The sequence below is a fragment of the Hippocampus guttulatus genome, chromosome 15, assembly GCF_054856545.1.
Source record: "Hippocampus guttulatus isolate MCC_2025c chromosome 15, RoL_Hgut_1.0, whole genome shotgun sequence".
Lineage (NCBI taxonomy): Eukaryota > Metazoa > Chordata > Actinopteri > Syngnathiformes > Syngnathidae > Hippocampus > Hippocampus guttulatus.
This window is the reverse complement of record NC_141275.1, coordinates 9,816,006-9,842,003: the sequence shown is the minus strand read 5'-3', so window position 1 is coordinate 9,842,003 and position 25,998 is coordinate 9,816,006. Positions and strand designations below refer to the sequence as shown.

The 25,998-nt window shown below is 41.8% G+C and overlaps 2 protein-coding genes across 9 annotated transcripts; both read left to right on the top strand.

The window, feature by feature from the left end:
• Positions 1-1,865: 1,865 nt before the first annotated feature.
• LOC147193786 (rap1 GTPase-activating protein 2-like) lies at positions 1,866-18,869 on the top strand. 7 transcript variants are annotated; one of them, XM_086130675.1, is made up of 24 exons: positions 1,866-2,087; positions 4,615-4,650; positions 9,396-9,480; positions 9,659-9,694; positions 10,531-10,578; positions 11,286-11,318; positions 11,550-11,792; positions 12,050-12,153; positions 12,423-12,501; positions 12,633-12,686; positions 12,768-12,851; positions 13,086-13,186; positions 13,698-13,827; positions 14,665-14,820; positions 14,913-14,984; positions 15,189-15,275; positions 15,412-15,558; positions 15,812-15,916; positions 16,026-16,117; positions 16,206-16,310; positions 16,703-16,790; positions 17,135-17,201; positions 17,347-17,417; positions 17,505-18,869. In XM_086130675.1, the coding sequence occupies exons 1-24, from the start codon at positions 2,044-2,046 to the stop codon at positions 17,511-17,513; spliced, it is 2,076 nt and encodes a 691-aa protein (XP_085986801.1). In that variant the 5' UTR covers positions 1,866-2,043; the 3' UTR covers positions 17,514-18,869. The 7 variants fall into 7 exon arrangements, with proteins under 7 accessions (XP_085986801.1, XP_085986800.1, XP_085986799.1 ...); XM_086130674.1 differs by having other exon boundaries at positions 1,867-2,087; positions 10,534-10,578; positions 17,502-18,869; XM_086130673.1 differs by having other exon boundaries at positions 1,867-2,087; positions 17,502-18,869.
• Positions 18,870-19,566: 697 nt separating this feature from the next.
• ncbp3 (nuclear cap binding subunit 3) lies at positions 19,567-25,175 on the top strand. Of its 2 annotated transcripts, none has more exons than XM_086130258.1 (13): positions 19,567-19,794; positions 20,770-20,835; positions 20,922-21,027; positions 21,106-21,231; positions 21,485-21,613; positions 21,684-21,808; positions 21,982-22,090; positions 22,176-22,275; positions 22,693-22,799; positions 22,928-23,243; positions 23,522-23,670; positions 24,178-24,360; positions 24,685-25,175. In XM_086130258.1, exons 1-13 carry the CDS (start codon positions 19,612-19,614, stop codon positions 24,987-24,989), a joined length of 2,004 nt encoding a protein of 667 aa, XP_085986384.1. In that variant the 5' UTR covers positions 19,567-19,611; the 3' UTR covers positions 24,990-25,175. The 2 variants fall into 2 exon arrangements, with proteins under 2 accessions (XP_085986384.1, XP_085986382.1); XM_086130256.1 differs by having other exon boundaries at positions 23,519-23,670.
• Positions 25,176-25,998: the final 823 nt, after the last annotated feature.

Sequence of the window (25,998 nt, the reverse complement as noted above, 5' to 3'; positions counted from 1 at the left end):
TCATTACAACAATTCGAAAATAATCACAGCCATATTAAATTATCATGAATATTCGTAAAATAGCGCACTTGTAAGACTTTGATCAATGGTACGCCTGAAAACATAATAGCACCTCCTACCTCTCGTAGAAACTGGATCGACAGCAAAAAGGACCAATCACATGGCAATTATCTGCCTTTTTTTGTCTTGTCTGTACGTTTTATAGCAAATCTTATGGAAGTTGTTTACATTACCTATTGCTATTAACACATTGCATAGCACAAATATAAAAATAAAATCAAAGCCATATTACATTATGATGATGATGATAATTATTATTATTATTATATTATAAATATTCATAAAGTAGTGCACATGGTAGTTCAACGCTTTGACAGAGAACAGTAAAGCGTTTATGCTTCTCCACCTATCACAGTTCCAACATTGTGATTGGCAGGACAAATAACCAATCACTGCGTGACAGGCCTTTTTTCCCCCACACATTCCCCAAGATGTTCGGTCATGCGTTTATACAATACAACAAGTCAACAACCCTATTCAAAATTAAATATACAGCCATATTAGATAATAATCCTAATATCGCTCATATATATAATAAATGCTATGACTGCTATTAATTCAGGTTCCGGATAAATACGCCATTCTCCATCAGTCACACTGTGTGTTCTGTTTCCATTGTTCTTTAAACCAAAGCCAATGAATGTAAATGTATTCAGTCGCTGGAGTTTTTCCACAGAGAACACAAGTACAGAATCGGCATTCTTTTGGTTCAGTTTAATAACTGTATATAATGCATTGCCTTTTATTGTACAGCAGTGTCAGAAAAACAAATGTCATTTGTTCTTGACTTCTTGGCAGTTTAAACATAAATGATCCAGTGGCACTTTGAATGGTGGCAAGTATGTCTCATTTACCTGAGGTGAAATGTAATTGGTTGATTGAGAAGGCAGACAAGGCAACTTTATTTTGCACATTTCATACGCAAGGCAACTCGATGTGCTTCACACAACCAAAAGCACAATACTTAAAGCATTATAGTACAAACAGAACAGCGGAATACATTTGCAAAGCAAATAGAACAAAAGCTTATTAAAATTACATCGACAACATATAAACGCATTTCCAAACAATGTATTTGCAGACATCGAAACGCATGAAAATAAATAAACTGAAAGACAGTATAGTGGATTTGATTTTGAAAATGCTTAAATGCTGAACACAGCCTCAACCAAGGTTGAACTTAATAAGGGGAATGCCAGGTTCTGCAATCACATTATTTCAGTTCCCATCTCGATCCACCACCCCCACTCCAAAAAAAATCTATCGAGTTACAAGGTTACAGGTCACTTATATGGTGGAAAAGGTTTTGAAATGATTTGAAATGATATGTCTTGATGTGATTTTTTTTCAATCACAAAAACCTGACATTTGAACAGGGGTGTGTAGACTTTTCATTGGGCTTTGGCCACATCTTGTGGCATATTAGGACAGTTCAGAAAGACCCAAAAATGTGCATTGAGTTTTTTGTTTTTTTTTAATCTGAGGATAGATTCCACTCAAAAAAATGTAAATAGGTAAATTTGTGAATAGTGCACAGGACCTCTGTACCTCTTAAGTGCAAGACGACTGAACCACACTTTATATCAAAAACTTGACTTCTTTATTTTTGGCTGAAAAGTTTTCACAGCATCTCTGCTGCTATTCTGCTTCGTCAGGGCGGGTCGAGAGAGAGGAAATGCTTCCACTTGTCTCTTTGTGTCTCTCCCTCCCTCCCTCCCTCCCTCCCTCCCTCCCTCCCCCTCCCTCCTTCTCCCTCTCTCTGTTTTTCTCTCTCTCCCAGGCTGCGTGCAGTGAATTGAAGTGAAAGAAAGAAACATTAACAGCGGGAGGAGACTCTCCGGGAGGGGAAAAGGAGGTGGTGTGAAGGACGGTGTCTCGCATAGTATTTATAGCTGGCGGGATGAGGAGATAAGACGAGAGGAGGTAGGGAGGGAGCAGCCAGACACAATTCGAGAAAAAGGAAGAGAAGAGGACAAAGAGACGATGCTGAGGAGGAAGAGGAGTGTGTCGTTTGGAGGCTTCGGCTGGTGAGTGAAGCATTTTGCGCCCCGTTTTGTTGATCATTTCTATCACTCATGTCTGGGTCTTTGAGTTCATTTCCAAGCTGAGTTGTGCTGCAGTGACATCACTGTGACATCACAACACCAGCATGGCAGCGGCTACTCTTGAGATGGGTATGCCTCACATCCATCCCAAGTGCATGTAGCTCATTTGTAGTGTTTCACAAACTTAGGCTCAGAACCCAAAATATGTCCGAGATCTGATTTTGATTTCATCAGTTTCTTGGATAAAGAGCTTTTTCTGTTCCATGTTTGTTTTGTTCCTTATCATTAATTCACACACATGGGGATTAACTCATTTATTAAGCCATCTGTCATAAAGACAGCATCCAGTGTCCTGAAGCGCTCAGATGAGGAATCTTTTTGATTTCAGTGAGCTGCCTACATTTTATTGGTGTGAATAGAAATGAGAAAATTTGAAATGAATTATATGGAAGCCCATATCGACCAGTAAAAAACAAAAATAGGAAAAGCAAACAGGGCAATTCACATTATTCGACCACATTTTGGCATGTACATAGATAATGCCTTCATAATGCTTACTTTTTGATAACATTATAGCCCAAGCTTTGTTTTTAGTGGTTTAAATACAGTAGGAAAACTTTCAAGGTATCTCATAATTATCATATACTATCTCATAAATACAGTATGATTGATATACATATATTTACACACGTACAGCTGGCATCGGGCGGAATACGCATATCTCCATAATCATCACTTTTCAAGAGACTCCAAATATCACGCTACAATAATTTATCATGAAAGTAGGACATTTAAGTAGAAGGATGCACTGGTGACTTCCTCATCTCAAACAATTCATTGAAAAAAAAATGGTGGTTACACCACAACAAAAAATGTCAACGTCTCAATAACTCATCATGTGCCCTTGAGCATCAATTACAGCTTGACAACGATGTCTCATGCTGTTCACAAGTCGCCTACACCAGTCTCCAACAGCCGTTCCATGATAATACGACCTCCATGAGCTGGAGCATTGTCGTCCATGATGATGAAATTAGGCCAGTGTTGCTCATGTAGGAGCGTAAGAAATGGATTAATAATGTTATTCTGGTAGTCTAGGTTTGTCACTAGCATTCACAAAGCGCAGGGCACTTAACGACTAGACACACCTGCGCACACTGTAAAACCACCACCACCAAAAGCTCATCTGGTGACAACAGTGTCTGATGCATAGCGATCTCCTTGACATCTCCAACATTGTTGGCAGCCATCATTTCTGTTTAAATTTACACCTTCGAAGAACAATTGGTGTGTTTACTAAAGTGCTCTATTGACAGCTTTGCACATGGAAAAAAAAAACAACTGCTGCGGTTAATCAGCAACTTCCAGTGTTCTTTTGTGATGAGAATGAAGGAATGTTGCTTCACATTTTTCCAATACAAAGTCCTCCTTTGGGATGGCTGAGAGAGGTTGTTCGAATGCTAACTGACAAATGTCACTCAGAAGAGTGCACATTTGGATTTGGATTATTTTACACTGTGTCAAAATTTAATTTGCATCCATGTCCAACTTTGACGAAATAGCAGTCCACATAATACTCAGATACCCTTCGCTCTGTAAACAAGCTGACGTTAGCCTTTTATTTTTCTAATTCTTACTTGCTTTGGCTGCTTCTGCTCGTCCCGTTTTATGTAGGAACCTTTTATCTCTACCCAGCGTTTTTCCTTTCTGAATTCTGATTGTAATTTCCCCATTGCGGGACAAATAAAGGATATCTTAATCTTATTTTGCTGTACAGCACTTTGTTCGAGGGCCGTTGTTTTTAAAGTGCTTTGTAAATAAATGTGATCTAGTGCAATTGACAATTCCAAAAAACTCCAGAAGCCCCTGAAACAAAGCAAAAATTCTGACAGTAAGTGTACAGCTCCAATAGCAGCATAAAGTGCCATTGTCACTTGACTACATTTCAGAGAATAAACAGCAAAGTGCGGAAATTGTTATGCAAGCCTTCGAGCAGACCTCCTTTCCTTCTATTCCTCCTTCTGCCCATGCCACCCTACCAGTTTGAAAATGCCAAGCAGTTTCCTCTCAGTGCACCTCGTCCCTTACACTTGGGCAGGGGTAATAGAGTTGCATTATTGAATAATTCAGGAGAGGCTTCGGGGAAACTGCTCACATGAAATAGTCCATTTGCAACAACAGTCCAGCTCAATTTTAAAATATTCTACAGTGCTTTATAAAGAATATGACTTTCTTCTTCTTCTTCTTGGTTTTTTCCCCCCTAGCTTTTAACCTCTACATCGTGATGTGATTTAAAGGCGAGCAGCACTTTAATAAATAGTGCTTTTTATTGCCATTCCCCTCCGCAATCACACCTCTCGTCGACTCTGCTGCTAAGGTTAATCGAGTATGTGTGGATCTTAATATGTCCCTCACTCCTCGGACCTGTCTTAATGCACATCGCCCTCGCAGCTCTGTCCGAGTGTTTGAGTGCAATTCACCTTAACTACATGTCTCTTTCTCTCTGCAGGATTGACAAGTCTTCCGTCAGCGCCCTGAGAGCTCGGTGAGTTAATATGATCTAACAAGAAATACTGTAAACACAGCATACTGTACATTGAAGTGTTTTTTTCTTTTTCTTTTGCCTGTCATGCACACATAAAAAGTCATTTGCAGCAATAAAACACATCTGCTTGCAGTCAGGTATCAATCACCTGTCTCTTTTATTTTCTTTTTTTTTTTTGAGGTCTTTGCAATTCATCCTCCAAACACGGGGGTCAGCATGTTTTTTCTTCTCCATTTAATTCACTGCATTTTCGAAATCTTAACTTTCTTAAAACTCATTCACTCCCAAATACATTTTCAAACGTCTTTTCAGACTTGGTCTAGAATTGGCTGGTACTGAATGAGTTTTAATGGCAAACCTGGTGATTTATCGTGGGTTTATATTTGAAGCCTAGAAGCGTTTTTCATTCAAAAATATATGGTAATGATGATAAAAGACAAATACAGTGGACCACCATGGGGGATCACTATAAATAAACTCAGACATATAGATTGCCAGTCACCTTCACACATTTATAATCATGATGAAGAGAGGGTGGGAAAAACAGGGCTTGTGGGCCATATCAGTCCCAAAAATATCTGTCATGTTTTTGTCCATTTTTGGGTGTAGGTTGAATGTCATATATTTTTGTCACATGTTGTCATGTGTTTTTTGTTTGTTTGTTCAAATGCTGACTTTTACTGGTATTTAAAGAGCTAATACTTACCTGATGAATCCGTCATACCCTAATAACAAACATTACTGCGTTAAATTAAATTAAAATAATAAATTAAAATTTCTCCTACATTTAGTATTACCCCTGCAGGTATCAAGATTTATTTGCTCTCGCGCAAGCACTTTGCATTTTTTTCAAACCGCTATCAGCTAGTAAATGATGGATGTGGTGTCATAAATTGTAACCAGTCACTTAAAGGAAGCAATAGACAGAGTAGGAGCGAGCAAGCAAGTGAGAGAGAGTAAGAAAGAGAGAGAGAGAGCAAGAGAGAGAGCATTAAAGAGCGAGAGATGCTGCATCTCATCAGAGTGGGATGCTCAGTTACCGACGGCAACGGAACAATGCTGCATGACCACTGGTGAGTCTGGCATTTGTCCTTATCTCCCATCTGTGCGTGTGAGTGTTCTTTCTTACATTTGACAAAAGCGAAACACAAATTAGTTCATGATTGAATGCTTTCAGTTTGTGCGTGTGTGTGCATTAGTGTGGTGTATTTAAGTATGTGTATGAGTGTGTATAAAAAAAACATTAAAAGCACTCATCAGTCACATGCTGCATCATCTTAACGCCTCAGGGGCATAAAAATGACATTTCATCATCCTACAACGGCAATATATGAGACTGTTAAGATAAAACGTATAAACTTGAGCGTGTGTCTGAGTGTGTGTATTGCTAAAAGGCAGACCGTCTGCTCAACTACAAAGCAGTGTGTTTTCTCCCTGCTGGTGTTGTTATTTTGGATTTTATGTATTTGATGTTTTTTTCCTATTATTATTATTCATGTCGTTGTGTCCAAAGTAAATCATTTTGCACCCAATGAGAACAATCAACATCCTGAAATATAAACATCAAAGGCATGTCTGCAGAGGACGCCCCTGCAGGTGGAGCAGATTTACTATGTGTTTGTGTACGCGCGTGTGTGCATGTGTGTGTGCGTGTGTGTGTGTGTGTGTGTGTGTGTGTGTGTGCATGTGTGTGTGTGTGTGTGTGTGTGTGTGTGTGTGTGGTGTGGCTGTGCTCCAAAAGTGACATAAGTCTGCGTGCACGTGTGCATGCACATGTGATGCTAGACTAATTTGAGGCGCAAAATGCATCTTAATGAGCAACAACATTGGACAAAAAGGTCTTTTTTATTTTTGCAGGTAAAATTGAATGTGATGGGGGGTGGGGCATTTTAGCACTATATGCACCTATCCTTGGATGTATGGCATATTATATATACTACAATGTCGAATAATGTAAAAATGCTAATAATTCATCCTGCCGTATTAGAACTAAAAATGTCAGGTTTGCACATTTGGCTGCGAATCTGTTGGCATGAGAGTGAGACATTCAGGTACAATGAGACATCTGATGGATGCCTGATCCATTGGGTACACCTGGACAATGAGGATCCAATACAAAGGTTGTATACGTAAATGGTCTTGTGGGTTCAGTTCTGGACATGTTGCTGTTTATGATATTGAAAGAAAGGTCATTATCTATGTGAAGTGGCCTACGGGACTATTTTGATATCACGTTCATGTGTTAACTCGGTAAGACATGACAGGATCAGCTGTGACATGCAGCTGTCCTCAGTGTTAATGAGAGATGACTTTAACATAAATCTATACGTCATATGTAGAACCCACCTCTGAGGAGAGATTGGTAGACAATTCCTTCTAAAAAAGCAGTTCAGATATTTGACAGAGCAAAATTTCAATAACCGATCGGTTGATTAATAAAAACACACACACACACACACACACACATACACACACACACACACACAACCTAATAAAATAACTTTTTTCTGGTGTGTTGACTCTTGCAGCAGTAAAGATATGAATCTTAATCATAACCTTTGGCTGTTTTACAATACACCTTCCATAACTCAACTGTCACCTTAGCCAAGGTCATCCTGTCAAAATAACGTTCTAGGGAAATATCAACCTGTCCGTCCTCTTTTTTTATTACGCACACGCACACACACACACACACACACAGAGCCCTTCACCATGTATGACCTTTTCTCTCTCAGCAGGCCTCATGTCTCCACTGTCGCGTCCCGGTGACCTTTTTTCTTTCTTCATCTCCTCATTTCCACCGACATGATAAAAATTAATAGGTTTCTGTCTAACTGTGTTACATATTATAATTTATATTCCACAACCTATATACAACATCAGGTTTTTGGGGAACATTGTCTTTTATCAGGTGCCCTGTTTCTTAATGTAGTGTCTTTTTTTTTTTTTTAATCGTACTTCATATGCATTGTGTCCCTTGTCTGAACCCTCTCAAGGCGGTTGACCTCTCTCTGCCCGACCACCAGCTGCTCCACTTTTCCTTGAACATGGCGGTAGGTTTTCAATGTAGTGTCAGGATTTCAAAGTAGGGTTTTAAAGCGTGTTAGGCTTTCAAAGTAGGGTCCCAATTTATAACAGGCATTATAAAATTGAGTTAAAAATATTCAACTGTCAGAAATTGTGACCTAGTAATTAGGATTTAAAAGGAGGGTTTTCTAGTAGAGTTTCAAAGGAGTGTTAGGCTTTTAAATGGTAGGGAATTATGAATAGTTCCAAAAGCCTTGTAGAACATCTGAACTTTGTTTGGAGTGAATTAGAGACACTTTTAATGGTGGCAGGTGTGTGCTAACTCCCATTCAACATGGGTTTGAATGTGATTGGTTAATTATGAACACGGTCAGATACCCCGTTTTAAAAGGGTGCGCACACAAGTGTTTATTATTATAGGAATAAAAATGGAAATGATTCTTCTTTTTTGGTGTTGACTGAGGGTGGGCAAAACTCAATGGGTGCATCACAGCAGCTGACTGATATTCCACTGCAAGCAAACTAATGTTAATTTATGGAGGTGGGATGTTGTGACGTTTTCTGGTGTAGTTTTGTGGTGTCTTTTGTTGTTGCGTAGAAACCATCCATCCATCCATATTCTAATCCGCTTATCCTCACAAGCGGCGCAGGTGTACTGGAGCCGAACCCAGCTGTCTTCGGACCATCGGCGTGGGACACCCTGAACTGCTTGTCAGCCAATCGCAGGGCACACAAAGATGAACAACCATTCGCGCTCACACTTACACTTAAGAACAAATTAGAGTGTTCCATTAGTCTGCCATGCAAGTGTTTGGAATGTGGGAGTACCCGGAGAAAACCCACGCAGGCACAGGGAGAACATGCAAACTCCACACAGGAAAACCTGAGCCGGAATCGAACCCTTCACCTCTGCACTGTGAGGTCGGCGTGGTAACCAGTCAGCTACCGTGCCAGCCGCGTAGAAATCAATCATTCTTTAAATAAAATAAACTGTGATCGAAATTTGATTGGTCACAGTCAGACGAATGACCCAAACAAAACGTTTTTAATCCCGGGGAAGTGCAAGAAGGTGGGGTCTAACCTGACAGCCTGAGGAAATGGATGGTCCTTCTGGCTGGTTGGACTCGTTGATTATACTTTGTGTGTGTGTGTGTGTGTGTGTGTGTGTGTGTGTGTGCGTGTGTGTGTGTGCGTGTGTGTGTGTGCGTGTGTGTGTGTGTTTGTGTGCTATGAAGTCATCCACAGTTGACTCTCTGGAGGCTTTGGGCAGATTGAAGCTCTATCTTTAGAGACACACTCATCGCTCCTTTGTGACCAGTGTAACGATGATGTGGGACTCTCGGCTAAATCAGGAGAAATCAAAACGTACACGCACACGCAATGGAAATATGGATTGTTTACCTCGTATACTGGCTCCCGTATTAAAGTCGACTTTTGCACTTGTTCGGATTACTTTGGCATGCTTAGTCCAGGTTTGACTCACTTGTGACTAGTGTTTACATCTAAATGCACCAATTTTTATTTTGTGCAAAGCTATACTGTACTTTCAATTCTAACGATCCTTATATTTACATGTTTGTCTATCTCTCCTTTCTATATTTAAATGCATTAATTCATGTATTTTTTGTTGGATTTTTAAATTCACTTTGTGTATGTAATGTGTAGCATGTAATTAATGGGATAACCTAACCAAACTAAACTGCTGATGACTGTTCCAGCAAACAGGAGCTCCAGGCTAACTCCAATGGTGCTGACTCCGATTGTCCACCCTCACCTCCCCGCACGGCACCCCCCACTACCAAGGTAAAAGGTTCCCTCATGTCCCATAATTACAAATGTACACTAAATAAAACAGGCCGAGAGTTGAACAGTGTGAGGTCCATCTTTATTTGCAGTTACCATGGTTACCGGACCAAGATGACCATGTGACATTAAAATAAAATAATGACACAAATATCGATTTCATTCTGTGTTTCCGCAGTCAGCTCATTTCTTTGACATGATGGACAAGATGGAGGTAAGTGCTGTAATCTTGGCCACGTGACAAATGCCTGGCCCTTTATTGCTCAGCAAAATTTGTATTTTTCTGAAATCAAATATTCACGCCATTCGAGTTAAATGTATAAAATGAAATTAACGTGCTGTCAAAGTTTTGGGAAGTACAGTTTGTGGTATATTTATAGTTTAAAGTATTGTTACAGGCAACAGGCAACTTTTTTGCTATTATAGTGGCATCTAAGTGCTAAGGGACTATGTTGAAGTGAATTAGTTTAATTTAAACAAAAGTAGTGCTTTACCACCCTCTTGTGGCATATACAGGCAATTCCAATCATTTGTTCAATTACTCGCCATGTTTCGCGTTTCGCAGGAGGGTTCAATTACTTCATTTCTCCAATCCCATGAGTGAAATCGACTGCACCATCTAGTGGTCTGGAGTCCCCACTGCGCCACACTTTGCTTAATAAAATAAAAGCCAACTGTGAGGATAAAGCCGTTCGGAAAATGGATGGATGTAAGTTTTAAGACCAAAACGCAGTCATGTCATGGCATCACCTAAAGCACATACTAAAATATCCATCCAATCGCATTGCTCTTAATTTGAAGGTAGGCCTATTTGTATTTGTATATCTAATCGTAAGCCCCGACATATTAATTGCTTTTCGGCCTTTGGCTAAGGGACATCATCTTTAAACACCCTCCCCTCTCCTTTTGTTGTTCAGTAGTTACAGTCGAACAAGGTCAAAAAAGGCTGTCAATTTTTATTGTTAAACCTTCATTTGCTCACCATTGTGATCGGAAAGCAATGGACGGCAGTGAGGTTTGACTAAAAAAAAGCTGTCGTCTGTGATGCAGCAGGTTCCGGAAGCTGCTGAGATGAAGGCCGTCCATCCGAGGCAGAAGGCACGTCTGTCAGTCTCTCTGTCCTGAAGTCCATCGCCATCTTTTCATTTGCCCATTCCTCGCCAATTTTGTCGATAGTGTCATCAACAATACTATGTTTGTTTTTAGGACAAACAGTGGATAGACGTGTTTCATTCTGTCTCATCTCATCACGCGACTTTTAAGAAGTCAGCTATTATTTGAGCCACTAAGAACTAGTGTGGACATTTTTTGTCATTTTTAAGTGAGAAACGAAGCATATCTTTCAGGGGAATAGCAGTCAAAGTTTCATTCCAATTTTGCCATATAATGGGAGGGTATTATTGCTCTGAGCACATTACCAAGATAGCTGAACACATGAAACCGGGCTTCACCCCATCCAAAAACATCCCAGAAAATATGCTTCAGAGATTGATACCAGACTTGGTGGCTGCCAAGGCATCCAAATGTTAGTATAAATGTTATTTTTATCATCTTTGAAGAAATATTGATGGATGTTTGGAATAAACTTGAATCTGGGAAAAAACATAATTTCAGTAAAAACAAAAACAAACAAAAAATGTATCCAGAACTAGTCAATGCCATATAAATCAAGACATAAATACCCCAGATTTTATGAGTGCCATATGACATTCTCCTGCAAATGACAAAAACTGAGTTTGCCCTTCATAGTTCTCAGTGACTCGTTTATGTGGATGATTAAATGTGACAATTCTCTCTTCAAACAGGATGACTACATCCCTTATCCAAGGATTGAGGAGGTAAGAACATACAGACAGACCAACAGTGTGCAAACTTCAGTATTTAGGAGTCTTGATAATATGATGGATGAAAGAATGTAGCGGCCCACGTGTGGCCCCGTGCCATACTTTGCCCACCCCTGTTACAGTCAAATACAAATTTAGCTGTAGCTCACTGACATGTGTGTGTGTGTGTGTGTGTGTGTGTGTGTGTGTGTGTGTGTTTGTGTGTGCGCGCGCGCGTGCGCGCAGGTGTTGGAGAAGGGAGGACCATACCCACAGATCATCCTCCCCCAGTTTGGAGGTTACTGGATCGAGGACCCTGAGGAACCCCCCCCACCTGCACCTCCCCCTGCCACCCAGGTGGCCACCGCGGATGACGAGCAAGAAGGAGGAAGAAGAGGAAGAGTTGCCCAGGATAATGCAGACTGCAGATATCGCCTGGAGGAGACCAACGAGGCCGCAAGGGCGTACAGGAAGTACTTCTTGGGCAAGGTGAGCTGCAGCATGAGGTGTATGCAGTGTGCAGTTCGAGCTGCAAGAAGTAATACATACTGTGTGTGTATACAGGATATAAGTATTTACAACGCTACAAATAGGTGAAAATACATCAGTTATAAGATAAAGATGTTTTCATTTACTCTAGAGTTAAAATGATATGAAATCACTTTCAACTACAATCTTTAAACCCTTTGAAGCCCCCAAAAATGGCTCTGTACTTTTTTGACAATGAATGTCTCTCTCTTTTTCAGGAACATTTAAACTTCTCGTGCCCATCCAGCAGTGTAGGAAATGTGCTGTTGTCTGTCAGGCATGAAGAGGAGAATCAGCAGGAACACCTTCACGTCATCGTCAGGTACATTCAGCAATCAATCAGCGGTCCTATCGTGGGTGAACTGAACACCCTGGAGCCTCCAATATCCACTCAACTTCATCCCAGAGGTGTATGAAGGGCCTGAGATGAAGTTGTTCAGTTTTTGAGGGAAAACTAAAGAATCTAGCGCAGCCTTTGTTTGATTCATTCATCCATTAAAAATACTTTTATCCGGAGAATGTATAGGAACTTATCTTATGGCACTTGATGGTGACTAGTGAGCGCATGATTGTGTTTTTATGCACCTTCAGATCCCGGGTGAAGACAATCTATCAGCGACTGTCAGTGACGGAGTTGCCTGATATTCCAAGCGTACAAGAGTTGGCTAAGGTTCACACACAGACACACACTCACACACATACACACACACACACACACACACACACGGATACAAACAGCCGTTCTGATGCTTTTGTTTTTTTGTCACTTATGTCTCCATGTGTTTTTGATTTATCATGCAGCTGATGTGTGACGACGCAGCTGGTCTCCGTTTCAGTCCCGTCCTCTACCCGAAGGTGAAGATTGGCCAACACTCTCGGTTATTGATTGACAGGGCTGAGGAGCTGATTCTTTTTGTATCGTGTGCGTCTCCCAAGGCGTCTCAGCTAATTGTCAACTATGACGAACATGAGGTCAACAGCACGTTCAAGTTTGGAGTCATTTTCCAATGCTTTGGACAGGTAAAAAAAAAATTGCAAGACTTAATGCATTACTTTCTGTTCACTCGGTCGGCACACATTATTCCCCTCGCTTTGACTTGAGTTTCTCATTAAGTTCTGTCTTCCTGCACAATCTGGCTGCTCGACCTTTGGCTTGATTTTCAGAGACTGCTTGACAAAATAATCAATCATTATAGCAGCACTATTGATAGATAGCTAGAAAGTACTTTAATTGCTTGTGTGTATGTCGGTTAGGTTTCTGAGGAGGAGCTGTTCAGGAACAATGAGGAAACACCGGCGTTCCAAGAGTTCCTGCAGCTGCTTGGTGACACTGTGGAGCTGCAGGACTTTAAAGGGTCCGTTAACTTCATCTTTGACTGTTTAATACAGACTAAATATACATCATCATGAATGTTTCGGGTCCTCCCTTCTCAGGCAATGGACTATTCCACCTTCTGACGGCACATCTGCAGACTTGATTTAGGAAAAGCTAAGCAAATTACACTTAACGGACTTTTCGAAAAAGCAAGACAAAAAGAGTTTTTTAATCAAAACTACCAAAGATTTCAACCTTTTTAATAGTGACACTGATTTTGTGTAACGGACAGTTACGGCAGCAAGCGCCAGATGCTCTTGCCAGTAGTGGCAGCAATGCTCTCAGTGGCAGCCGAGGAGATATCACCCTTCTACATTCAGACTGCCAATAAAAGAAACTTGAGCAAAGCCACCACTGGTGAATGTAACCACACTCCTGTCAGCTAACTAATATGTGATAACACTCTAAATTAGCCCAATTGTTACATAACAGTCCAAGCATTTCAAAAGGCACTTTATGTACCCTTTTAAGTCAGACTGCTCCTGTCACAGGTTTCGGGGGGGTCTGGATGTGTCTCACGGCCAGACCGGTTCTCAGTCCGTGTACACGGTCTATAGACAGCAGGAGGTCATGTTCCACGTCTCTACCAAGCTGCCCTTCACTGAGGGAGACACCCAGCAGGTAGACATCCTATAACAACTGATTTACACTCACCTGACAGAGTACCATGAGGTAATATCATCACAACTGAGTACCGTCAGCAATAAATCAAATCGGCTTAGTAGAGGTGGTGTAAGTCACATATTGTGTGTGCAAGTCTTGAGTAAGTCTTAAGTCTTAAGTTTCCAACAAGTCAAATCAAATGCTCAAGACAAAGTTATTCTAAGTCAGTCACAACATATGATGACATATTAGCCACCTTGCCTTAAGTCTCAGAACGTGTGATAGTTAACTATCGCAACGCATTCACAAGATCATTGTCCTTAACGATCGCAAACCAGTTTCTGTATTGTCTGTTTGAGCTGAGATAATTTTTGACTAGCTATCAACGAGCTAAACATTGACCGTTGCGTAGCTTACCAGTCTTTGTGAGTTTTGCTGTGACAGATGATGCTAGTTGTAGTAGTTGAGATGTCTCCTATCTTTGAATTGCAAACTTCGCATCTTTTTCACGATTTTATCCAAATTATAATCCTTGAAGTTAAATTGAATAATCTTTTGCTCCCCCGCCCTGATTGTTATTTTATGGCGCTACTCATGGGTAGCCGGAAACATTTTGCTTTTCTTTCAAAAACAAAATAAAGGGCTCACAGATTTTCAACTGTAAATGGGCAAGCCTTATCAAGTCATGCGTTTCAAGTCAAAGTTAGGTTGAGTTTTTAATAAGTCTTAGTCAAGCAAGTCTCAAGTTCTAAAATTGGTGAATTTAATATTAGTCCAGTCTAGTCATGTAACTCGAATGCCCCACTTCTGCAACCCAGTGCAGTAGTTAGTTGACTGTGTTTGATCGGCCTTCAGCTCCAGAGGAAACGTCACATAGGAAACGACATCGTCGCCGTGGTTTTCCAGGAGGAGGCGACCCCCTTCGTGCCGGACATGATCGCCTCCAACTTTTTACACGCCTTCGTCCTAGTGCAGGTGGAGGAGCCCTGTTCGGAGAACACCAGCTACAAGGTACAGCCGAGTTCTGCATCATAGGTGCTTGTGTACAGTTTTTTTCCATGACGTAAAATTGAATTTATTCTTTAACAATATGTGATTGACAGGTGTCTGTTACAGCACGAGAGGACGTACCGCCATTTGGCCCACCTCTCCCAAATCCATCTGTTTTTAAGAAGGTGAGGACATGATCATTTTGGTACTCGTTGGTAATTTTATGTGGGGCCGCATGTTTGCCTCAGAGTTCTGAGGAAATATGTGCACCGAATATAAAAATGGTACACCGACACTCAAGTACTCCGGCTTCCTCCCACATTCCTCAAGCATGCATGCTGTTGCACGTATGGATAATGTTAACTGCTATAACGTCGGCTGTCATTCAGGGTCCAGAGTTTCGGGAGTTTCTGCTCACGAAACTCATCAATGCCGAGCTGGCCTGTTACAAGAGCATCCGCTTTGCCCGACTGGAGGTAATTCCGTCTTTGTAATATGATAAAATCAATAATGAAAGCAGTCTGGTCAGTTTCTTGCATCCGTGGTGTTCCGCGGGGATTCTTTTCTAAATCCTCACTTGATTTCAATGTATTCAATGTTTTGTTGTCTTAGGAGCGGACCAGGGCTGCCCTGCTGGACACCCTCCACGACGAGTTACAGAGGCGCTCTCAGAGAATGCTGGGGTTGACGTCCACTCTTGATGAGGAGCCACGGGCTGAAAATGGACATACCCACGGAGGTTTGCTGGAATCCATCAAGGTAGCTCAAAATGTTGGATTTGTTACCTGTTCTCTTTGAACATTACGCTAAATTTATAATGCGGTATATGCTCCAGTAGTAGGCTATACTCTCGTTACAGTCGCCAGCTTTATTGAGGCAAGGAACATTGTCATTCGAAAAATTTTTTTGCCGCATGCTATCAAATGTCAAACGCCACAAAGCAAAGTTGCTTGTGAAGTCTATCTAGGATACTGGTCTTTTAATGTTTAACTTCCACATCTGTCTGTTTCAGAGGGCAATGCGAGGGCGAAGCGTGTCCATGGAGACAATGTCAAGGGGTGGCGGGGGGCTCCCCACCAGTTTGAGTGGCGGCGGTTTGGCACACATCAGCGCTGAGGTGAGCACAGGTTGTATTTTCTTTCGTGTTGTGGTGGTTTCTTGAATTGCTGCTCGTTGTATTGAGAATAGCTATGTAATGATGTGTGTTTAATATATGTTTTCCCCAGTGTAATGTAAAATCTCCGGTGAAACGACGATCGGGTCTGTTCCCTCGGTTGTTGAGTATCGACAGTCAAACAGACAAGCACAGCCAGAGAAGGTAACCGCCGAGTTTGAAAGTGTTTCCATGCATAAGCCTACAAAAAATGTCACTGAAGTCTTTCCTGTGTATACTTTGGTTGAGTCAGTTTCCTCAGTGACCAGAAGAGCTTCGATGGTTGCCAGCCAATGTTGGAGGTGAAGTCAGAGCTGCCGTCCAATCCCAGCTCTCCAGAGGCGGGGCAACGAGACAGGTGTGTAAATGTTTCCCAACACCAATTAGCAAATTAGCAGCATTTTTCCCAAATTTCAAGGGTTCTGTAGTGTTTTAATAACATGCCCGTGACACGCTTTTCATCTAATTGCATAAAGGATCAAGAATTTATTTAGCAACTTTGATGCGGCGACTCTTGATGTGGATCAAATTCAAATTGGCGAAATCCAGTGAGGGACCAGCTTCTATCTGGGTCTCGCACTGTTCAAAACGAGCAACCGGAAAGAAATTTTTTTTTTTTTTCATTTTTGGAGTCAGCACTACACACTCACAACAACCCATTAAGAAGGTGGTTTTCCATAATGTGCCAGCTGTCTGTTTCCTGTTTACGTGATTGTTTTTCGTGATGTTTTTTTTCACCTTAATTTGCAGAAATTGCATGAAAAAGGATAGCAGTAAAATTTCCAGATCCACTTCTAGCACGTGTAGCTTCAGCCTCCCCGCAGATGATACTCACCTGGTAAGACACACACGCGCGCACATGCACACACACACACACACACACACACACACACACACACACACACACACACACACACACACACACACAGTTAAAAAGGACTCTTATTCCCACTTTTTTAAGCAGTTCCTTTTAAGATGTACTTTCTTTTAATGCATTTCACAGTGCAGTAGCCAGCAGGACGAATAAATTGAGTGATTGACACAAAAACTATTGCCATTTCACTGTCTGGGCTTCTTAAATCTATTCCCATCTGCTACAGTTTGAAATGGAAGACCTAGCTTTTGAATATACAAGGGCAACACGCGATTCATGAATCACTTTTTTCTCCTCTTTGTCTGCAGGTCGTCCATGCTGTGACAGTAGAGGGTCAAGGATCAAGTCCGCTCACCGTCTGTCGAAGCCCCACAGGTTGACAGCTTGACAAACTAACAAGATATTCATCTTTCTCTCCCATTTATTGTGCATCCTTGCATTTCATCTCTTACAGCTACTTTATATTTCTTCCTGTTTACATGTGACTATGCTCTTGGTTTGTATCTTTGCCACCTTTCAGAGATGAAAAACAAAAACTCACCGCGATCCAACCTCAAGTTTCGTTTTGACAAGCTGAGCCACTCTGCTGCAGTAAGTCTAATTTATATGATCATTTGTTGCTTGCTTGAGTTTTATTTCATTAATGCTATCACCCCCCCTCGTCTGTATTGTTAGCAGGGACACTAGACTGCAAAGACAAGGAAAAGGTATGTGTTGAATCAGCTACAACAGCAACCGCCGTCACTGAAGAGGGCGACGAAATGGCATTGAGACGTTTGCTACGTGGCCTCAATCATTCCCAACTGGTCTCTTCATCACTTATGATTATGATGGGTTCGCACATTGTGATTCATCCCCATGAGAATGGCGAATGAATGTGTTGGATTCGTTGAAATAACCCTAATGATGTCACAGCACCACCACTGGCTTGGAGGTGAATAACTGTTTACAAAAGGGCCAGGCTCACGCAAGGACACTATTCACCTGAGTCCAGGGAAATGTACGAGCATTAAATACCAAGATGAGCTAATTACATCATTCTGCTCTTCTTTTAAAGTCTTTCCTGTTCGTTTTCTAGATGTATGGTACAATAATGCCCAAATACTGCACCTTAAAATCTGATTTGATCAGTTCAAGTGAAAATCTGTTGGAACACTTTAATCGACGGTAGTAGTAACACCGCCATAGATGGTTTCAGTCAAGTGAAAAATCAGGGATAGAACCGAATGAGGGTGAATACTGAAAAATGTATTTTTGTGTGGAATAGAAGCAACTAAAATTGACATGCCGCACTTTCCCCTGCAATGTAATTACATATTTTTGTTGCTCAGAAATGAAATGTACTTATACCTCCTGGAACAAGACTTGTAATCAGAATTTTGAACATTTCTACATCTACCTACACTTGCATTGAACATGGACCCTTTATTTTAAATCAGCTTGTTTGAAACTTTGTTGTAACTTGTGCAAAAAAACTACAAATGGAATTGCCATTTGAAGCAAAAAACTAAAAGGTAATAGAAAAGAATGTTGCACTACAAAAACAAGTGCTTCTTCCTCCTTGTAGGTTTATAAACCAGGGGTTCTCAAACTTTTTGGGTCCAGAGTGTGAAAGAGCTAGAAAAGCTGCATATAGCGGTCAGACTCATGCTGGAGTGTTTAATTCGCCCAGTGGTAACTTGGGTAAAGGGGTTAATTGGTTTGGTACAGTATGTTTGTTTTACTGGAATACTGGTTCCCGTAGGCAGATATGTGCTTTTTAAAATGAAACGACATAACTAATTATTCATTACAAAATATTTTTTGTTACCCCGGTTTGATAACCACTGGTCTAAACATCAAAAATGTACACAACTCTGCATTTGCACTGAAAGCACAACGTTCCTCATGTATTATGTTCCTGCATTCTCTCCCAAGCATTTCTGTGTATAAAGAGGATGAGCAAATGTAGCATGTTTGTTTGTCTCGTGTCCCTTCATCTGGCTTGAGATTGTTATAATTTGTGTTCCTTTCAATAAAAATGTTCATGTTTGTTTCCATGAACTCCTCTTGTTTTGTGTTGAGAGGGAAGAAATTTCATCTGTGCTGTATGTTTCACATAGAGTACATTTGACAATAAAGTTTATCCAATCCAATCCAATTCAATCCAATCCAATGAATCCAAAAATCACTCTAAAGACGTAAAATGTACAAAAGCCTTCGGTTCAAGGCAACATATTTCAATAAAGTTCCATTGAAAATTGTTTTTTATTGTGACATTCAGTGCCAATTAATACAATGCGATATTAATTGTAAGATGCTCATATTCACACATTGAAGGTCATTTGAGAAACATTATTTCATAACAGTTTATCTAACTGGTAGCCCTTGTGAATCAGTACCCAAAAAGTAACTCTCACTTCCAAAAAAAGTTGGTGACTTCTGATCTAGAGTTGTTCAATCGTCAAAAAACACTGAAAAACATTAAATTTGTTTTCCAAAAATGTGGGGAATAAAGCATACATCTTTTTATGCACACACATACATATATATACAGTATATATATATATATATATATATATATATATACAGTATATATGTGTGTGTGTGTGTGTGTGTGTGTGTGTGTGTGTGTGTGTGTGTGTGTGTGTCTATTTATTTAATAAAATAAAATCGCGATTTACACTCCATACCTGACGGTGGCGGTAAAGCAGCAATAATTTGTTTGCAAACCCTAAAAACAACAAATGGAAGAAGAACAGCCAAGCTCAGCAGCAGCAGCAAGTCGTTTGTTCGCAGCAGTGTCATGGCGGCGGCGCGCAGCTTGCGGGTTTCGGTGAAATCAGACAGCGGCTCTGACCACTCCGAGTCCGAGTCGGACTCCGACTCCGACAGAGGTGCCCGCGAGCCCGAACCTATGGAGGTGGAGGAAGGGGAGCTGGCGGCTGAAGACATCTCCAGCAACCGGTCCTTGAATGATTTGCTGCCGGTAGGTTGTCCCGCGTTGGGCCTCACCAGACACGGCGCTGCCGTCTTCTGCGTCCTGGAGAACTATGGAAGGATAGCCGCCGTGTGGTAACACCAACCCACTCTCGACCCGGGGAACACTTGGTGGCTGTTGTGAACATCATTTCACTGCATCCATAGTGGGTTTTTAAGACACTTTCAGACGCGACTGGCTGAATAAAGGCACGCATTTCTGACACTTGTTGCCTGTTAGCATTATCCTGTGGCGTTGCCTCCAAACTCGTATCGGGAAAATGCACCTCAAACGTTCTTCGCATGTTGAAGAGCTCAACGTGTTAAATTTCCTAACATCGTTAGACAATTTCGTTGTGTCGTCTAACTTCGATTCATTCGGCTTATTCACAATCAGTATTTGTTTTCTTTTTCACGGGGTTTAAAGGTTTCTCTTGGGTCGTTGCTTTCCTCTTTTCGTTTGCCCTTTGGATTAAACAACTGAATGTATCTACATCAGCTGTGCAGTTAGTGACTGAAAATCTGATTGTTTGATTTGTGTGTCGATGCATTTTCATTGGAACTCTGAGTTGAGTGGTTTGTGCACCCTGGGCTGTCCACGTGAGGATGAGTTGGATTTTTCTTTTTAATGACAGAAGTCTTCCAAAGATGCTCCCTCAAATTCACATGTCCACACTTTTGTGGTATCATACAATGTCAGTTTCAAACCCTTTATAAAGAGCCCAGGTGGCACTTTGGACAAGTAGTAGTGGTATGTATTTTTATTCCTCTGATTAGACCTGCATTGTTACACTTTACACTTTGTGCACTCATTTATTCAGCTGCTGCTTAGAATGTAAGTCTTGGTAGAGGCCAGTCATTGTTTCTTCTGCGCTGTTTGGGTTCACTATTCTCGCTCTTATTGATCTGAAGATGAATTTCTCATCCAGTTCACATCCACAAAGTTTCACTTTTTGAAACAAGTGATGATTTGCTTTGTTCGCAGGACACAAGCAGGCGTTACGAGAACAAAGCTGGAGCGTTCATCACCGGGATTGACGTCAATTCAAAGGTTGAGAAGTAAAAGAAAAAAAGCGGTCTCCACGGGCTTTCGGTGCGGTTAAGCGTTGATTGACACACTGATCGTGTTTCCACCAGGAGGCCATCGAGAGGAAAGAGAAGCGAGCGAGACGTTTCCACTTCCACGGGGAGGTGAACGCCACTCAGCGCAACGTATTCCTGGACAAAGATGCAGTAAAGAAAGGCAAGAGAAGACCTAGCCTGCAAAAAGGATAACTTTTGTGGTTGTAATGACTATTGCGTATAATGTACATGTCTTCAGCCATCCCCAAAGTGCGCATGGAGGCTGTCCACATCATGGGTGTCGATGACATGAGCACTCAGGACGTCTTTGGCTACTTTAAGGAATATCCCCCCGCACACATTGAGTGGATTGACGACACTTCTTGTGAGGATGCTCCCCTTTCTTGACCACTGTTGTTCCTCCAGTGCATTTTTTCCCTTTCGAATAGTTTCCGAGTGTCTTAATAAAATCTCTCAGACAGGCTCTTGTCAAAATATCCAAAAGATTAAGAATTGTAACACACCCTATTTAATCTCACCCTTGATGGTGAAGCGGGCACAACAGGAATCAAGTCTTTCTATGCAAATCATAAGAAAATCCGTTTTTTCTTTGAATAAAAAACAGTTGTTTTCCCCAGGCAATGTGGTTTGGCTGGACGACAACACGGCCATCAGAGCCTTCATCAACACCAGCCGCATGCCAGACCCACACACTGCTGTTGTGACAGATTCGGAGAGCACCACCCAGCTGGGCAAGCACAGAAAAAGTCAGTCAAAGAAACAAATGAGTCCCCAACAGGGTCTGGGTAAATGTCTTGACTGGTGGTTTAATTGCAGGTCGTCTGAGTCAGGGGTCAGATGACGATGATGACGAAGAAGAGGGCGAGGTGGATGAGGAGGTGAAGAAGACCAGCGAGGAGAGCGCGAAACACAGTGATGGGGAAGAGGAGCACACGACAAAGGTGAAATTTAGACAGTTTTCATAAATTATAAATGTTGTACAGCCCCTCAGTGATTGGTCAAGAAGTCAATGATGAATTAGTTTGCACAGCAAACAAGAATACTGTTCATCAGACTTAAAATGAGGAGCACTGACTAATGGCGCCCATGAATATTTTTGTTGATTTGATGTCAGGGGGACGACCTTTCGTGGGCCGAGAGAGAGTCTCTGCTGAGGAATGAGCCACGTCCTGCCATCAAAGCCTTCAAAGGAAACAAGCTCCTTCTTCGCTTTGCCACTCAAGGTCTCCCCTACAAGTACATCGGCACTACCACATGAGCAAAAATGGTCGCCTAAACTCAAAAAGACCTTTTTATGTTCTAATTCAGATGACAAGAAGGAGCTGGGTGTCGCCCGGCGCAGTCGGTACTACATGAAGTACGGAAACCCGAACTACGGAGGCATGAAGGGGATTCTCAGCAACTCCTGGTGGGTCAAAAGCTCTCATTCTCCCTTTGAAATTCCACTAGTGCCTTGCCGCAACTGGCGAAAAGACTTGCTTAACTGACTGCTCGTCAAAAGTTTAAACTTGCCTGAATTAATGGTTCAAATGTACCACAGACTATCATCCCAAAACAATTTTGAGTGTAATTATCCCTAAAAAGACTTGGAAAAAAATCATTCCAAAAACACTTGAAGTACACTACACTTGAAGTGCACGTGAACACATGGCGATGATTCTCATAACTTCCATCACCTTTGAAAATTATAGAGTAGTCGCAATTCCCAACAAGAGTAAAAAAAAAAAAACAGCAGCTACAACACCAATAGGTGGAGGAACTGGATTATTAGAGATTTGTATTACTAATCGTGTGATTTCTGTGCTCTCTGTGTGGGTTTCCTCAGGAAGAGGAGGTTTCATAACCGACGGATGCAGCGAGATGTCAAAAGCAAGAAGCCTCTGATTGGAGACAGCATGGGACACACGCCACCATACACACACCGACACTCTGGTAAAATAAAAATAATAGTAATGAAAAAAAAACTTGCACACAAACAAAACGTTTTGGTCAGAACTCATCTATATAAAGAACTACAACCCAGAAAGACATTATGACTGACAAACCTTTCACCACTCCAGCTGACCTGGTCAACCTGCCGGAGGAGCCCATCAAGGAGGAGGAGGAAGAGGACGAGGAGGACAACGGTGATGAAGACATGGACTCGGATGACCGGGTGGTGGAATTCAAAGAAAAAGGAGACAAGGGCGTTTCATCCTCACAGCCTCCACTGGCGGGGCCCCGAAGGAGGCTCGAGCGCTCGCCATCTCCATGGTCCGAATCGGACGAGATGGACTACGATCTGGAGCTGAAGATGATCTCCACGCCATCGCCAAAGAAGAGCAAGAAGATGACAATGTACGCGGATGAGCTGGAGGCGCAGCTGAAGAGCATCAGGTCTGAACTGCAGCATCATGTTTTGCCGTTAGGTGAATTACACTCAATGTTGCCACAGTTACCTTGAGAAACTAATCTGATTACCGATTACTCATCTATAAGCAATTTATTTAGTGATTACTTGATTGTTAAATAGCTAAACACTGTTTGTGACCACTGAAACTATTGCCGAACGTCTTTGTGACCGTTCGCGAACTTGAACAAACCCTGATGAGAAATCGACATTCGGACCATGCGCAAACACTTGCTGTGCTGATCCAGTGTCTCGCCCCAAGCAGAAACAGGGTGGGAGAGTCGGCATCACAAAGCCGGGCCAAGTCACCATCACCCAGCAAGGTGACCGACGTGCGGCAGCTACTCGAGGAGAAAAGACAGGGGCTATCTCATCACAGGCAACAACCCCATGTAGTCAACAGTGGGAAGACAGGTGAGCCCCATGCGTGGTTTACAGTAAAAAAGGGATCAAGCCATGCTTGCGAATCGCCAAAATCTGTGAGGATTGGCACATTGCAATTAGGTTTACAACTGCCTGTACATGCCGCAAGATAGCGGCTAAGCATTAGTTTCGTCTCAATGAAACTCCTCCCATCAACTCAACATAGTTCCTTCGTGCCAAGATAACACTAAAGTGATTTTTTTTCTTCGTTACTTTTATAGGAATTAATGACAGATATGTTAAAAAAAAGCAAATAAATGAATTTGCCAATGCCAATGAATAAGAATTAATGTTACTGCTTTGATACAAGTCAGCAAAGTGAGACAGTGGTTTTCTTTTCTCTCTGTGCTAAGATAGTAAATAGTCTGAAAGACATGTCTGTATTGGTTACTTTCTTCATCATTACACGGGCAAACTGAAATTTCCACAACCTTCTGGAACTTCTCCTTAGTGAGAAACAAGACACTCACAGACATTTGACTGTTGATGTTTTTACAGATGTCCGACAGCGGCTTGGGAAGAGGCGCTACTCAGCCGAAAGGGGACGCTCTCACTCGCCTGTCTCCCCAAGAGACACCCCTACCCCCGCCAGAGAACCAATCAGTGACGTGCATCGCCGACTCGGCGTTGTCAGTCGAGAAAGAGGCAGCTCATCGAAGTCATCCAAAGACAGAAAGACAAGTGAGTGCGTCATATATTTCAATCCATCAATCCATTTTTTTGTAGCACTTGTCCTCATTCGGATCATGGGTGAGCTTGTGCCTGTTCCAGCTGACTTTGGGGACAAGAGATGGATAGGTTGAACTGGTTGCCAGCCAATCGCAGGTCGCACATAGACGAACACCCATCCGCGCTCACACTCACACCTCAGGACAATTTAGATTGTTGCATGAATAGTTTTGGAATGTGGGAGGAAACCAGAGTACCCAGACGAAAGCCACGCAGGCACGGGCAGAACATGCAAACTCAAGTGACATTATTTTTAATTCTGACTCCTGTGTGCAGGCAGCCTCTGGAGCCGACTGGGCGACAAAGAGGAAAAGACGGGAAGTCGTGAGCGCGGGCCGAGTGGCGGGTCATCAGGACTGTTCTCGTCCTCACGGCGCAGCGGGAGACGCAAAGGTAACACAGCGAAGGAGGAGGGTGAGGGTGAGGAAGAGGATGACTCTGCGCTGCAGAAGGTGTGGGGCGCCATGATTAAGCAGAAACAGGAGCGTCTCAGCCACAAGATGAAGAAGAGCCGGCTAGACAACCTGCCGTCGCTACAGATCGAGATCAGCCGAGACAGCAGCGAGGACTCGGATGTTTGAGACAAATATACTTTTTCCACAATCGTCGGAATTTCATTTTTGACACATAGTCAATCGTGTTCATGGATGGATCATTGAGAGGATCTACTTGGCATATGCTTTGGACTCTGCGATTGCACTTGCAACTGCCCCCCTTTGGCTCAACTGTGTCACATCCTTTCTTTTAATACAAAACATCCAAAAGTTGGTCTGGGTGACATTCAACTTTACTTTTATATTTTGAATTCAATTTCGTTTTTGAAGAACTTGTACAGGTAACATGGAACAATGCCCTTTTTAAGACAGGACATTCACCCGCGATGTTGTTTGATCAAAGGATGTTTACTCGACAAACCCTTAATCATTTTAAGTTGTGTGAAGCTTCTCAAATGGGACCTAATGTTTTATTTTATAATCTTTAAATTGTCATTTTGTGTGGGGAACAACAACAAGGCCAGTTGTCAACCTGTCTAATATACACATGAGGCCAGCCATGCAATTTAAAAAAAACCAAAAACAAAACTAGTAAAACCTCAGAGAAACTGTTACAAAAAGCCCCACATGCTTAACTCCTCAAGGACAATTTGGCATTCCTATACATCAACATAAACCTTTGTTTTTTTTCCCATTTCTACAAATTACAACGGCAATTGACGAAACATTTGTTAGTAATGGACCTATTGAAATGATGAAGACTTTCAAAAATTCAAACATGATTAAGTAGCTCGCCAAAAGACTGAGGTGAAAGCCTTGACAGCAACAACTCTGATTCTAGTCTTCATAAACATGACTGGGTCAATAATAACCACTATGCTTCCACTTGAAGTTAAAAAAAAACAAAAAAAACAACAACCGATCTTTTTTGTTTCCAAGACTAGTGTTTCTGGTTCATGAAATAGGCTCACTTACAATTGAACTCATGGTAGGGATTAAAATAATTATTGTGCTGTTTTTATGACACGAGATTGACCTTGGTCTTGGTAGAATATTATTTGCTTATTCTTAATCATTTATGATGTGGCAAGACATT

Bases quoted from the DNA above. Each gene is read 5' to 3' on its own strand.
- LOC147193786 (XM_086130673.1), top strand. From the start codon at position 2,044: ATGCTGAGGAGGAAGAGGAGTGTGTCGTTTGGAGGCTTCGGCTG. The intron at 12,502-12,632 runs GTTCACACACAG...TTTATCATGCAG, and splicing joins GCGTACAAGAGTTGGCTAAG to CTGATGTGTGACGACGCAGC. The intron at 13,828-14,664 runs GTAGACATCCTA...ATCGGCCTTCAG, and splicing joins CTGAGGGAGACACCCAGCAG to CTCCAGAGGAAACGTCACAT.
- ncbp3 (XM_086130256.1), top strand. From the start codon at position 19,612: ATGGCGGCGGCGCGCAGCTTGCGGGTTTCGGTGAAATCAGACAGCGGC. The intron at 20,836-20,921 runs GTTGAGAAGTAA...TGTTTCCACCAG, and splicing joins GGATTGACGTCAATTCAAAG to GAGGCCATCGAGAGGAAAGA. The intron at 24,361-24,684 runs GTGAGTGCGTCA...TCCTGTGTGCAG, and splicing joins ATCCAAAGACAGAAAGACAA to GCAGCCTCTGGAGCCGACTG.